General features: G+C 59.7%; 1 protein-coding gene across 4 annotated transcripts in view; it reads left to right on the top strand.

Moving 5' to 3' along the window:
- Positions 1–394: 394 nt before the first annotated feature.
- Positions 395–14774, top strand: part of LOC127012622 (maestro heat-like repeat-containing protein family member 1) — a 57537-nt gene continuing 43157 nt past the window's right edge. For all 4 annotated transcript variants that reach the window (XM_050890848.1, XM_050890846.1, XM_050890847.1 and 1 more), the window contains exons 1-8: positions 395–758; positions 3453–3598; positions 3997–4128; positions 4675–4837; positions 6259–6357; positions 11869–12020; positions 12577–12717; positions 13448–13540. In XM_050890848.1, the coding sequence (XP_050746805.1) occupies positions 737–758; positions 3453–3598; positions 3997–4128; positions 4675–4837; positions 6259–6357; positions 11869–12020; positions 12577–12717; positions 13448–13540 (948 nt within the window). In that variant the 5' untranslated portion in view covers positions 395–736. The remainder of the gene's footprint in view (positions 759–3452; positions 3599–3996; positions 4129–4674; positions 4838–6258; positions 6358–11868; positions 12021–12576; positions 12718–13447; positions 13541–14774) is intronic.

Below are 14774 nucleotides of genomic sequence, written 5' to 3'. Positions count from 1 at the left end.
CTTATTTCACGGAAAACTTGTTCTTGTCCGGCCTGGAGCTGGTCAGTTAAAGGAGTTGAGCTCGACTCTACCCCCACGGCAGGGCTCCCGGCCCTTGTAGGCGCCGGAGACTTCGCTCCCTCGCTTTATCGTCGTGGGGTTTTTTTTTTTAGGGACGAGTATTTGGAGCACGGCCGCAGCTCCTGCAGCGTGCCGGGGCTCGCTTGACGGGGCACCCGCCTCGGGCTCATCCGCCAGCGCCGTCTCGCCGAACCTCGGGGCCGCGGTCAGGAGCGGCGGCGGTTCCTCGCGACAGCGCGGGGGCAAACGGCGTTGGGATGGTTCGGCTTTCTAAGTCCGTTTTCCCGGTGTAAAACGTCCTCCCGTTTGCAGGTCGCGGAGGGGAGCGGAACCCGGGATGCGCTCCCTCCGGCTCCGACCTCTATAGGGACGGTGCTGGGGAACCGATGGAAGCGCGGCGCCCGCTGCCTGCCGGCCTCTCGGAAGCAGAGCTCGGGCAGGCGACCATCTGCCTGCGAGGAACCGGTGTTTCGCCTTCCCCACGGCTGCCGTAAGAACCTCTCCTCCGCCTCGCTGCGCCCAGCCTCGGCTTTCTGACCCGCGCCAGCACCGCAAACAGTCTTCTCCGTGAAAGTAAAGGCAGCGCGTAAAAATAGGTTCCCCAGGGATCCCCGGGTTTGAGACAGAGGAAGCTGCCAACTGCCTTCTGCTGGTGGGGAAGCTGAAAACACGGAGCATGATGGAGTCACGGATAAAACGTGAGTACAGGAGCGCGGCGGGAGCGGGCGAGGGGCTTCAGTGCGCCGGCCCTGCCATGGGGATCTCCTTCCCTCCGGCTGCAGCCCCCCTTTCGCCTCGGGCTGCTCGTTCCGCCCAGCTCCAGCGCAGCTTTTCTGCGCCGCTTCCGTGGGGACGGAGCCGGGTGGGAAGCCTCTCTCTCTCTCGTTAATAAGGCTAAATTGCCTTGCCGGTGCCCGGGGGGGGAGCTCAGCTCTGCCTCGGCAGTCTGCGGTGGAGCAAACAGGGAAGCTGCGGGACCCGGGCTGCCGTAGCTCTCTGCAGCATCTGGAGAGACGTACTGGTCGGGGACGGGAGGAGGGAGCGGTTCTCTGTGCACAGTAATTCCCTGCCCTAGAAATTAATCTCGGGCCTTGTCTCTGCTGCAGATTGCATAAGCTTAAATAGTCTCTAAATGTTTAAACTGGTGTAAACCCTGTGCATTTCCTAAATTAATCCCAGCCAGCTTTGAAATGAATCTTTCTTTCTTTTTTTTTTTTTTTAAAGGCAATAAAGAATTTTCTGGTTTAAGCAAGCCACAGGGAAGGGATGAATTGGGGTGGGAGCGGGGATTACCTTCAGCAGCCGCACCGGGTCACGTTGGCTTTAACGTGACAGCGTGGCAAACGTCTCCACAACCCCCTGCCTTGGAAAACGAAACCCCCCAAAGCGGGGCATCGTTCGGCCGTGGGCTGGGTGTGAGCCGTGGGGTGGGACCGTGCGGCTGCTCGGGCAGACGACGCGAGGACGGGCAGAGGACGGGCAGCTCCTCCCGGCCTGGAAGCGCTGGCCGCAGCAGGAGGGGAAGGGGCGAGGGACGCTGTCACCCTCCTCGTGCCACCCTCGGTGACGGCCACCGACGCTTTCGAGGCAGCGCGTGCGGCGTCCCCTCGGGGCCGGGCGTCCCGGCGAGCCTTCGTGCCCCCGCGTGAAGGCACGTCCTCGGACAAGGGGCTCTCTGCCCGCTCTTTGCAGAGCGCTTGCAGGCGGCCTCCTCTGTAACCAATTAACTTTATTACGACAGAGGGCCTAATGAGAAATACACCGCTCCGCAATAACGATTAGCCTCTTGGAGCAGAGTCGCCGGCTGACGGGTGGGAGGGAGCGGCTCTGGTCCGCAGCAGCAGTGCAGGCGCCTGGCTCGACGCTGGCAGGACCTCGGTGGGCTCCGTCCCTCTGCCCGCTGCCGGCTCGTCCGGCAGGACCTCGGTGGGCTCCGTCCCTCTGCCCGCTGCCGGCTTGGCCGTTGGGGCAGTGTTTTTAATAGGGGCCCTGTAACCTCGGGCAGCGGAGGGTGTCATGCTTGGGGACGGCACGTTGCTGTCGGTGCCCCGGGACAAGGGCTGCCGTCGCCTCTGCTGCCGGGGCTGTTCCCACGTGGCAGCTGGTTAGCGTGGCCGGAGGGATGGGAATACCAGGAAGGACTTCGCCAGGTATTAGCTCTTAACTGATGGCACCCGCGCACCTCGTAGAGCCTCATCTGGTGGTGGGATTCAGCGGCACGGCCACGGGGCTCCTCCAGCCCCTTGACCCTCGAGGACGTGCCCGCGGTAGGTCCCACGTCGTGTCAGCCCTGTGCAGGTTCCCCAGGCGCCTCAGACGGTGCCAGCACCCAGCTGCGCCGCCGAGCCTGTCGGGGTTTAACCCCAGCCGGCAACTCAGCACCACGCAGCGCTCGGTCACTCCCCCCACCCAGTGGGATGGGGGAGAGAATCAGGAAAAAAAAAAAAAACCCTCGTGGGTTGAGATAAAGGCAGTTTAATAGGACAGAAAGGAATGAAAAAACAATGATAATAATAATAATATGACAGTAGTAATACTAAAAGAATTAGACTATACAAAGCAAGTGATGCACAATGCAATTGCTCACCACTCATGACCGATGCCCAGTTACTTCCCAAGCCGTGATCCGCCCCTCCCAGCCAGCTCCCCCAGTTTATATACTGGGCATGACGTCATATGGTATGGAATAGCCCTTTGGCCAGTTTGGGTCAGCTGTCCTGGCTGTGTCCCCTCCCAGCTCCTTGTGCCCCTCCAGCCTTCTCGCTGGCTGGGCATGAAAAATCCTTGACTTAGTATAAACGCTACTTAACAACAACTAAAAACATCAGCGTGTTATCAACGTTATTTTCCTACTAAATCCAAAACACAGCACTATGCCAGCTACTAGGAAGAAAATTAACTCTGTCCTAGCCGAAACCAGGACGGAGCCCATGCCCCAGTGCCGCTGCCCAGCCCTGCTCTAAAATCTCCAGTGTAATCAATCCTTCCTTCTCCCTGCCCCAGCGAGAAACCTTAGAGCCAAGTTCACCTTGGCTCAGAGGCTGACGCGGTGCTGAGCGGTGTCTGTGGGGTCTGCGGTAAAAAAACCTGTAAGGGCTTCAGCCCGGCTTGGGGGATGAGGATGAATGAGCCCGTGGGGAACAGGGAAGGGCTGCGAGCGGGGTGTCTTCACGTTAAAGGTGAGTTCTCTTGCGTGGTGAGCCGAGAAGGAAAGGTTTTGGAAGGTGCTCGTTGAGTGGGAAACAAAAGGGCCAGTGAAGCTTAATTTAGCTGTGCACGTGGCTCATGGAAGGACGGATGAAAATGCACGGAGGCTCTTCTGTTGCTGCTCTTGTTAGTCCAGGAGATGCTCAGAGAACAGAAAATCTTTGCAACTTGCCTGTCTTGCTCAGGGCTTGCTACGACGTTGATGGATGCCACAACAGATAAGGACCCGCTAGTCCAGGAGCAGATCTACAATGCTTTGTGCTACCTGGGGGAATCCGAGCCGGAGGAGATCCTCAACTCCTGTGACGAGTACCTCCGGCAGCACGACAAGGTAGGGGTCTGCTCTGCTCGGTCCTGGGAATGTCAGCAGGATGAGAAGTATTTCCTGGCAGCTCAGGGATATTGGCTCGGTCAGCGAGCGAGGGAATACCTGGGAGGATCTGGGCTACAAGGGTGGTGGACCAGCTGGCTGAGAAGTCTGGTCCAAGGCGCTGGAGTTGCGCGGGTGAAGAAACGGCGATAATACGCTGTCGTGGGTGAGAAACGGAGTAAAACTGGTTGGCGGTCCAGGTCATTGCCTTTTCCTGCGCAGTGGAAATGCTAGCCAGTCCCTTGCCGGGCATCTCGCAGCCCGGGCAGCTCTGGGACGTGCGGGTTTCGCTTGCCCCGGGGCAGCTGCGGCGCCTTGCTCAGCGTGGCTGACCGGCTGCTTTCTCCCTCCCTTTTCAGCTGGCCTACCCTCACCGGGTGATCATCCTGAAGGCGATGGAAACTGTGGTGAAGAACAACATTGCCCTCTTGGACAAAAGCACAGCGAAGGTGGTTATCTTCCTGGCGTCTAATGAAATGACCAAGTCAAAGGTATGACCTGAAAGCTCCAGCTCCTCCTGTCGTTGTTCTTGGCCGGGCCCTTTCTGTCCCTGATGCCGTCGTTGCAGTAAATGCTGCGGGTCTGGGGCTGCCCCAGCGGTAGCAGTTACTGGGACCCGTTTCGTGGAAGGGAAGGGCTAATTACATGCAGTGTTCTGGACTTGGGGTGCTGGAGGGAGCAGGGGATGGGCTACGTTCCTCTCTCTGGGGAGAAATGAGGAGGGTTTGGCTGATGGTTTTCTTCCAGCACGGCATGCCTACACAGCTAAATAAAATTTGGATGCTGAAAAGAACCCGGACGGGCAGGTGGGTATTAGAGCAGGAAGGAGGCCGTGCCTGGAGAGGCTGCAGGTCTGCGTGGGGAAAAGATCGCGTCTGAATCTTGAGCCTGTTGTTTAGCCCGCCCTGTGCAATTCCCCACGGCGTTTGGAGCCAGGCGTGACGCATGGCATTTAAACGAAGCAGAAGCAGGCTCCTGGGGAGGCTGCGTGTCTGACGCGGTGTCTGTTCTGACGTGCTTTCCTCCGTCCGCGCCAGGAGGTGATCCGGGACTGGCAGCAAGCCGCGAGCAACGTCCTCGTTGCGGTGGGGCAGCGCTTCATCAACAAGGTGATGGAGGAGGTGCTCACCAAATTTCAGCCGGGGATCCTGCCGCACTACTTCGTCATGCAGACGTTTGCAAACCTCTCTGTGTCGAACGGTGAGTTGGCAACCCCGCCGCCTCTGTGTGCGGCTGCTGGTCTGCGTTGGAAGGAGCTGTGGAAGCGTTGTGTGCTTCGGGCATTGTGGTTCATGCTGTACCCGAATAGCTCTGCGGCGGGGCACCTCCGCAGCGTCGTGCGTGCTGAGCCAGCCGGCGTGCTTCAAAACAAACTTCCCGGGATCTTACAGCTTAGACCTGACGCTGCTCAACGACTGAGGTGTTTGCTCTGCAGAATGACTTAGTGATGAAATGCACTGAAAAAAGAGCGAACACCGGTATGGCGAGGAGGAGTGCTGCCAGTGTGAATGACTTGCTTGTGGTGTCCTTTATTCCCCTTCTCTTCAGAAGAGACGGGGCACAAGAAGAGGAAGGCCGGTGCTGCGGGGCGCTGGCGTGGGGAGGAGATTTGGGAAACCCTGCTCTCTTCTTGGCTGCTCTTCACGGGGGGCTGCTGGGACTGCGTCCCCCGCGCTGAGACGGGGAGCTGAGGGCAGCCCCTCGTCTAGGGCTCGGGGGGGAGTGCGAGCGGGCAGCGTCGGCTCTCTTGGCTCATCTTGCAGCAGCCTGAGCGGAGCTCCTGACGCCGTGCTGCTCCGGGGCCTGTCAGGCCCTCCCAGCGGCTCTGGAAGGAGGGAGCTCCGCTCGGTGCCCTGGGGAAAAGGGAAAGCTGTGGTGGAGGCCTCGGCTCTGCCCTGGGGTGCTGGTACTTGTCCCCGTCTCTCCGCAGCAGCTGGAGGAAGCGTTCCTCGCAGGGGTGGAGGGATGCGATGCTCTGCGTCCGGCTGGGCGGAGGTTGCTGGAGCCCTGGACAGGAGAGGGGGCACCTGGCAATGCCCGGAGGAGCTGACTCCCTGTGAAAGTGCACTGAACTTAGAAATCCCCTGCAGCTTGGCTTCACAGCTCAGCTGAGCTCTTTAAAATGTTTGCCGCTTAAAAGCAGCGGGAATTGGAGCTGCCTGGCCCTCATCCTTAGAGAATTCCCTGCTGGGCTCTTATCTCCAGCCATCCCAGAAAGACCAAGTTTAAAAATTGTAATTCTACGACGGGACTTCTGAAAGCCAGATCTTTCTGGCTGCGGAAGGACCCGCTGATGCCAGCAGCAAGCGGGACGTAGCCTGTAGCTCACCGACCTCGAGAAACGGTTGGGAACTTCAGGGGCTCGGAGGACTGTGAGCTGCTGCCGCACTAGAGCTGTCTCTGCTGCGTGCGGGGGTGGCCGGCTCCCGCCCGGGGCTCTCGGCACCTCTTGCGCGGCAAAATCGGGCTCCCGGCTGGCAGCGAGCGCCTGGCTGCGGCGAGCCGGGTTTCTTCGGGTGCTCGTGCGATCCTCCTGGGTCTGTGTCCTGCGTGGGCTGGGGCAGCGGCAGAGCGGCACTCGTGTGTTTGCTGCAAGTGAGCCTCTCCCGCTTCCTTCCCAGTGTTTGGAATGGTGCCTTTTCTCAACTCCATCCTCGGGACGATGCTGCCCATGCTGGGAATGGCCAAACAGGACCACATGAAGTCTGTCTTCTGCTACGGTAAGGTTTTTTCTGGATCTTCTGAGACTGTGGTGATTTTAGATGTGTTGTGGGAGGCTTTTTTTCCTTTCCCTGGAAAAGGAGGGACTGTGGACGGGGGCTGGAGAGCTGGCTGAGATGGACCTTGCCTGAATGTGTGGAGCAGGGACCTGGCTGGCTCTGGGGAGGGATGGATAGCTGTCAGCTCTAGGTCACTGGGATCCAGGAAAAGTCCTTCTCCATCTCCTGTCTGATCCCTGTCACTCCCATTTCGTAGCCCAGTGAGTACTGGTGCCCTTCACTTTCTCCTCTGGCAAAGAGCATGTGGATACCCCAGAGCTGTCTGGACTCAGGTGGAGGTGACGGGCCCGGTGGGACGGGGAAGGAAGGAGGGATGCACTACTCGAGACCGTCTTGTAAACCAGGCTGTCCCTTTATTAAGACCGTGAACCTGGCACCGTGCAAGAGCGCAAGCATTACCCGGATAGGAATTGTGAGGAGGCCGGGATGCAGCGATGGTGCCAGGCCAGGTCTCCTCCAAGCCACTTCTGTAATTCTCATAAGCCGGTTTCAGGATGTGACGCTCTTGGTGGGCTAGCAGGATGTCACGGGGCTCCCTTCTCGTGACGCCCTCCTCCAGCCCTGGCCTCGCTGAGAGCCGCCGCTGCTGCTGCAGCGGGATTTGACGCAGAAGTACCGGCGCTTACGCAGCCGACGAACGGCCTGCTTAGCTGTCCCTCCGTCTCTAGCCGGAGCTGATCCACCTTCACCTGGACGCGGTGGCCCGTCGTGGCGTGGCTCCCGGCCCGAGTCGCTTTGTGTTTGTTCACCGGCGAGATGCTCTCCCGAGCGCGGGGCGGGAAGCGCCTGCGTCTCGGACTGGGGGACGGTGCGCAGCCCCCAGCGGGCACGGCGCGGCGGCCTTGGTAATATCCAGCAGAGAATCCTCAGGACTTGTGGTTTTCTTTCCATAGCCGGGCAAAAATAAAAGGTGGTCTGGGGGAGTGCGGGTTCAAGGGCTCTGACAGATGCCACGGGAGCTGCTGGAGCACACCGCTGGTGCAGTCGCTCTTATCTCTTGCTGATACTTACATCCAAGGCTTGGGAATGCTGATGTGGCTCTGTGCGTCGAGGAATGAATGGGATGAGTGGGAGCCTCCCGAGCAGCCCTGTAAACTGCAGGGATGGATGTAGGACTACGTTCAGCAGCATCTGTTTCTGCTGGGAACGATGAGGTTTGTGTCTGAACTCGTTACTGGGATCTGCTGCGGTCCAGTAACGGTCTTACACCGTCGGACTTGAAGGGCTGCTTCGACCTTAAGAGCTCTTGTTCTGTTCTGTTGAGCTCAAAGCAAGAACGTGCAGCTCTCAAAGCTCTTTCTGTACAGGTGTGTTCTCAGAAAGCCAAAGCCAAGGTCCGGCAATCTCTGTGAATACGAAGCATCCTCCTTCAATCAAGTACGACCAAACCCCTGAGCTGGTTTTAGCCATGGGGGTTGTTGGTGTTGGCAGCTCAGGTAGTTTAGGCTGGCTGCGGGCGATCGCAGATAGCGGGCTACGTGTTTGTGGACGGGAGTTCTGCTGCTGCTCCTGTCCCAGATGGCTTATCAGTGGTGCCTGGCCCTGCGGAGAAGGGATCCTTCTGCTTGGGCACGGCGGGGAGGACCAGCATGGCCCATGGGGCTGGTAAACCTCAGTTCTGAGGTTCGGGTGGCTCTTTCCTGGAGCGCATTCCGCTGTCAGCAGCTCTTTCTCCTTCATCACTTCCAGCAATCACTCCTTTCGGCTTTCTGCTCCCCACTCTCCCTGCTTGGCCCTGAGAAACGTGACATCCCGGCTCTGCACATGTTCCTCCCAAAATGAGCCCATAGCTGCTGCGGCTGAGGCACGGTCGATTTGTTGCTCTTGCAGAGTACTTGCACCTCTTAACTCGTATCCTAAAGCACGTGAAATCTCCAAAAAGCCCTGGGGAGCGTGGAGGGATGAGCATCTTTAAGCAGCCCCGTGCGGGTCTGGAGCAGGTCTTGCCCTGATCCCCAAAACCCCTGCCTGCCCCACGGTCAGCCCCTCGTGACCGCTCCTGACCTCGGAGCGTGCGGAAAACCGGGCAGAGGGCTGGGGCACAGGCAGATGTGCCTCCCCGGACCCTCCTGAGAGCACGAGGAGGCCGCGGTGCAGATACGGGGCTGCCAGGAGGGGATATCCCGTCTCCGGCAGCTGCCTGCTGCCAGCGGGGCTGGGCTGCCTGCGAAACTCGGAGGATGCCGCCTGCCAGCGTGCTGGATTTCTGGCTCCGTACGGTTTCTGCATAATTTTTTGCCAAAGTTTTCAGTAGCTGAAAGGCAGATGAGGTAACTCTGGAGTCAGCACAACCGTGCGATGCAGGCAGGTCTTTTTGGGGTGGTTTTGCTGTTTTGCTGGGGCGGCCCAGCGCAGAGGGACAGTGGCAGGGAGGTACCAGGCTACAGGATAGTTACATGGAGCTTGATCTGGGCTGAACGCGGGGATGGAGAGGTGGATGCGGAGATGTGATCCTGGCTTTACCGCTCCGGAGGAGTCGGCAAGGTGCGCTTTCTGACTCGGGAGTGGTGCTGCCCTCGGCAGCCCCGCTGTAGGGAAGGGAATGAGCTTCCCAGCCGTGTCCTAAAACCTTGCTGGCTGGAGTAGGTATTGCCCCCGCGCTCCTGGCTACAAGCTTTTTTAAAAGAACAACAAAAAAAAGTAAAGGCGGGCGTAACGTTGCCCGTTGCCCTCACATCCACCTGGCTTTAAGCTGGGGGAGGACTTTTAGGTGACGTTTTTGGCTAGACATGTTCGCCCTGTCAAGACAAACTTCTCACAGCAACTTTAGGAGGGCTCAACCTACGCAAGGGTGTTTTGACTCCAGCCTGGAGATGGAGTGAAAAAGGGGTCTAGATGGGGTCTAGGTTTTGTTCCCTGCTCCAGAAAGGTGCTGGGTGTGACGGGGGTGAGCTGGGGACCTTCCTGACCCCTCCGAGGTGGGTATCGATGGGAATTCCGTTTCTGCCCAAAGAGCAGCCGGACCCTCCCTGCTGCGGGTGCGTCCCCGGCGGCGTGAGCTCCACTTTGCAGCGTTGGACCCTTCTGCTGCTGGTCCCTCATCCCTGCGGCACAGGGATGTCCCCTCCGAGCCCTTCCCATCTGTCTGAGCCGTGGGGAGCAGGTTGGGGGGTTCCTGGCCCCCCCATTAAGGGCAGCAGAAGAGCAGGGCTCAGCCCTGAGGGCGATGACGATCTCTTCCAGCAGGCAGGGCAGTGCTTGCAGTACTTCTTTCCTGCGAGCCGCCGGCTGGGTTGCGGTGAGGGTGAGGAGGCATGTGATTGAAATGATCTGGCTTTGGTACGAGGTCGCGGAGTGACTCAGCATCTCTGATCCTACCGGGCTGAAAATAAACATCTGCTGTAGGCGAGGAGGGAGCGGGGGCTGTGCAACCCCTGCCGTGTCAGCCTCGGTGTGCGGTGCCCTGGGGCGGGCAGGGTCCCGGGCTCTTTCCTCGGGAGCCCCCTCTCCTCCTCCTCCTCCTCCTGAGGGAACCTGCTTCCTCCTCTGGGTGTGATAACGTGGGTGCATCGAGCTTGTGCTCAGCGTGGGGACCCGGATAGCTGGCGTGCCTTTGAGTCATCTCACGTCCTCGCAGGCCGTGTCGGCCTCTCCGTCCCATGGACATGAGGGCTCGGGCACAACCGGGCTCCAGAGTCCCCGGCTGATAGCGTGGGCACCGGTCAGACTGCACCGGGCAGTTGTTGTGTCAGAAATGCTGTGCTCCTCCATCACGTCTTGCCACGACACGGGGCGAGCCGCTTGTTTCCTTCGGCCTTCCATCTTCTGCTGCTGTCTTACCGCGGGAAACCTCCTCCCCAGGGTACCAGGGCGTTGTGGGGTTTTTCCTTCACCCCGTTAGTGCGGGACGTGGCTTGCGAGGTCTCCCTCCCCGGAGGAGCTGAGCAGCCTCCTGCTCAGCAACTTTCTGGCAGGAGCGGGGCTGCCGTGCCTGGGGAGGGGCGGCTCAGTCCCGTGGGTATCCCATGGGTGCAGCGGCCCCTTCCTTGGGGTGCTGCTGTCGGACCGTCCGCGGGAGCCGTCCTTCTCTAGCGGGAGAGGGGCCGATGAGCTCGTCCTGGGCAGGGTGCTCCGGGTGGCCCTGCTTGAGCTGGGGCTTGGATCAGGTGAGCTCCGGGGGTGCCTCCACCCTTGAGCAGGCTGTGATCCTTCTCCTCTCCCCTTGCGTCAGCGTCACTCCTCGCCAGTCCCACTCTGGTGCTCGGTGGCCCCTGGTGATGCCGGTAGCCACGGCTGTGGACCTGGCCAGGTCGGTGGCACGCTACCGGCTCCGCAAGCCCCAGGCTGCTTCCCTCGTTAGGAAATAGCTAGCGAAGGGTGAGGAAGCTAAAGAGCCTTGCTGTGCATGGAGGGACTGAGGAAGGGAGCACGTGGAGGGAGCAGATGGAGGGAAAGCAGGGTCTGTGCACGGGCGCTCCGGTGCCTGGGGGTCCCGGGGACGGGGTTGGAAGGAGCTGCGGGACGGGCAGACGGGTGTGCTGGGGCTGTGGGTCGGACGGGGCGGCCAGGCAGGGCTTGCAGTGAGCGGCGCTTCCCAGGGCTGCCTGTGAAAGGCCGGTACGGGGACGCCGCTTCGGCAAACCTACCCGGAGCACCGGCAGCCTGCCTGCCGCGTCCGTGTTCAGCAGCAGCGCGGGGCTCAGCCCGGAGAGGTTCGTGCTGAGCATCCGGAGCGATGTCCCGCACAGGAGCTCCTGAAGCTGGGAGCTTTTTTTGGTGCGCTCCGCTGTTGGATAACTCCCAAAGTAAAACTAGGGGGGTGTTTGTGGCCCTCAGGAGTTGCCAGCTGAGACCTGCTCCTGGTGTTAGGTAATCCCTCGGCTGCCCCAGGAACTCTGTAAAGCCTTGGGGAACCCCGTAAAGCCATAGCAGAGTCTTCCTCGGGGTGGGGGGAGATGGAAGATGGGTATCCCCTGGGGTCGGTGGTCTCTAGCTGAGCCTTGCGTCTGAGCCAGGACGTGTGCCTTTACGCAGACATGCTCTCGTCACCGGTCCGATTCGCAAGAGGAAGAGCAACATGCGCTCCCACACAGCGCTTGCTGGCCCAGGGACCAGACGAACTCGTTGAGGTGCGGTGCTCTGGCTTGCCTGTGGCTGCGAGGCTGTAATTCTTGGCCGCCCTAGCCCCTAACAAATGCATAGAAATAACCCACGCGGCAAACCCAGGCTCCCGTGGGTCAGTGGAGTTGGGTCTCTGGAGTTGGCTGTATCGGCCCTGGCCCAGGAAGCGTAAAGCAGCATGTGTATCTGGCGTGGCTGCCTGCCAGGATCCCTCGTAGCCAGGGCACTCTTGGGAAGTCTCTCCGCCTGCCAGGGAGAGTCCTGGTGCATCTGCTCTCCCTTGAGATGCTGCCCAGTGAAACAGCATGTCAGCCATCTGCTTTCTGGAGGGGCTAACACAAACACTGTCTTGTACGCGTGGAAAACGTAACTACGCGATCTCTCTCCTAGCTCTGCAGCACTTCAGTGAGAGCATCCAGGAGTACTTGGCCAACTTGGACAAGGCCCCGGACCCCACGGTCAGGAAGGACACCTTCTCAAACGAGATCTTCAGTGCGTACGAAGTGCTCTTCAACAGCTGGCTGCAGCACCGGGAAGCCAAGGTGGGGGGACGGGGGAGCACGGCGGGACCTCCCTGGGTGCGGAGCCGGGGGGGCTGTTAGTCTGACGTCGGCCTTGCGGCATCTCAGCCGTGCCCTTTTGTCAGGACGTGCCCCCAGAAGGGCGAGCCCCCGGCTCCGATTTAGGGCTGGATGCTTTTCTGCTTGTGCCCTGCAGCTCCGCTCGGTTCCCTCTGTCCTCGTGTCCCATACGTAACACAGTGCGGAACGGGTCGCTTGCTCCCCATGGCTGGAAAGCAGAGCCTGGGGTGCTTCTGTAGCCCTTTGGGGAACAGTCTGGGCATATGCCACAGCTGGGAGATGGCCGGCCCCGTTGTGTCCTCTGCAGGCATGGGTGACATATTTAAGCATCCCCCTTCTCTGCTGAGCACCCCTTGCACTCAGGCTGGCGAAGCCAGGCAAAATACTGTCCCTGCCTCTGCTCAGAGGCTCCTAGAAGCGTCAGGAAGAGCAGCTCGGCAGCAGTGGAGCGATGCTGTGGCAGGCCTGTCCGGCCAGGGTCTGGGCCACACTGTTGACGCGCAGTCTCTCCCTGCAGCTGAGACTGGCCGTGGTGGAGGCTATGGGACCTATGAGTTACCTGATGCCCGGTGAAAAGCTGGAGGAGCAGCTCCCTAAGCTGATTCCAGGCATCCTTGCCCTCTACAAGAAGCACACGGAGGCCTTCTACATATCCAAGGTAAGCAGCTCTGAGTGCTGGTGTCGCTGGCCGAGGACCCGTCCCCAGCCCTATTGACTGGGAGCCTTGCTGGGGCGTAGGGTGGGGGCCGTAGGGTGGGTAGCGTACCTCTGCCCGCTGCCGCGGGTTGGGCTGTGGTTCGGCGGTGCCGACGGCCGTCCGTGAATGCAGGAGGGACGCCGAGCAGCGGCTCTGCCCATCCCAGAGAGCAGCATGCGGTCACAGCAGCAAAATGATCTTAGTCCTTACCTTACCGATGGTGTCACGCAGCTCGTGCCGTGCCTCCGCCCGCTGGCTGCGGCTGCCTTTTCCACGCGAGATTCCCTCTCCCTGCATCGTGATCCCTCTTGCTACTGAGCCCAAGCCTCAGGCGGTTGTGCCCAGTGATCTGGGAGTGGGCTGCAGCCCATCTCCGCTGCCATGTCCGGGCACTCTGCCGTGTGCCTGGTTCTCACCGTGCACCCAGCCGTGGCTCGCAGCGGCCAGCGTGCCTCTTCGTGGCCTCCTGCCACGGCACTGGGGGAAGAGGCAGCTCTCGAACGCCCGAGCTGTGTCCCGGTGGTGGATTACGCTGCTTGCTGCCGCCGTGGTGGGTTCGTGATCGCTGCTCTCGCCTGCAGTCCCTCCCCTTGGGCTGGCGTAGCATGGGGGTCACGATCCTCTGTCCTCCTCTGGAGCCACGGAAAGTACTTTCCTGATGCTAACCGCAACCTGGTCTCTTGCCGAGCAGAGCCTCTGCCAGATCCTGGAAGCTTCTGTCAACATCGGCAGCCGCAGCCTCGATGTGCAGCTGGACGCTCTCCTGGGCACCCTGCACCCCCAGGTAAGGGCTGGGCAGAGAGCGGCCGCCCTCAGGAGGGTGCTGGGGGGCAGGGGGAAGGTGGGCTTCTTGTGAGGCGTTAACGCTGGAGCCCGGCCGTAAGCTCGGTCTGCCGGGCTCGAGGCTTCCCCTGGGTCAGCCTGAGATCGGGGCGTGCAGCCTGCTCGGCTTTTCTGTCCCCTGGTCGTGCCCCTCTGAGGCTCTCGGCTTCTCTGCTGCTCACCGGTGCTGTTGCCACCTCTCGGGCTCTGGTGTCTGATGTATTGAAGGGGTCGCATGCCCGGTCAGGTTGTCTGAAGCGAGAGCAGCTCTGGCTGCACAGTTATGCAGCAGATTGAAAACAAACATCTCGAAATCAACGGATGTCGGGGTTTAACCCCAGCCAGCAGCTAAGCACCACGCAGCCGCTCGCTCACTGCTCCCCGCTCCCAGTGGGATGGGGAGGAGAATAGAAAGAAATAAGTACAACTCGTGGGTTGCGATAAGAATGGTTTAATAACTAAAGTAAAATAAAATATAATAATAATTGTAATGAAAAGGAATATAACAAAAAAAAAGAGAGAAATAAACCCCAAGAAAAGACAAGTGATGCATAATGCAGTTGCTCACCACCCGCTGTCCGATACCTGAGCAGCGATCCGCCCCTCCCGGCCAACTCCCCCCAGTTTATTACTGGGCATGACGTTCCATGGTATGGAATAGCCCTTTGGCTAGTTGGGGCCAGCTGCCCTGGCCATGCTCCCTCCCAGCTCCTTGCCCACCTGCTTGCTGGCAGAGCACGGGAAAGTGGAAAATCCTTGGCTTAGAGCAAACACCACTTAGCAACAACTAAACCATCAGCATGTTATCAACATCATTCTCACGCTAAATCCAAAACACAGCACTGTACCAGCTACTAGGAAGAAAATTAACTCTATCCCAGCCGAAACCAGGCAGTGGACCTTTTAAAAAGTTTGCTCTTAGAGAGGAAGCAAGGGCATTGACTCGCCACGGAGCAGTGACCGTGCAGCAGCGTGCAGGAGCCCTCCTCAGGCTGCCGAGCCCGGACTCCTCCTCAGCCAGTCTTCAGCCGCAGGGGCGCGAGGTCTGTTGTATTACTAAACTCTTAAAATCATGCTCCTGGGGCTGAAACAGGTCTGAACACTTTTTTTTTTTTTTCAAATGCTTAACTGACTCTGAGTCTCGGAAGTGGCCAGCAGAGAGGCTGTCCTTTAAAACACACGCTTTTCCAAAGTGA

This window comes from Gymnogyps californianus, chromosome 2 (assembly GCF_018139145.2).
Source record: "Gymnogyps californianus isolate 813 chromosome 2, ASM1813914v2, whole genome shotgun sequence".
In the NCBI taxonomy this organism is placed as follows: domain Eukaryota; kingdom Metazoa; phylum Chordata; class Aves; order Accipitriformes; family Cathartidae; genus Gymnogyps; species Gymnogyps californianus.
Note: the sequence above shows the minus strand (reverse complement) of the source record. Positions and strands in the feature narration are given on the sequence as shown.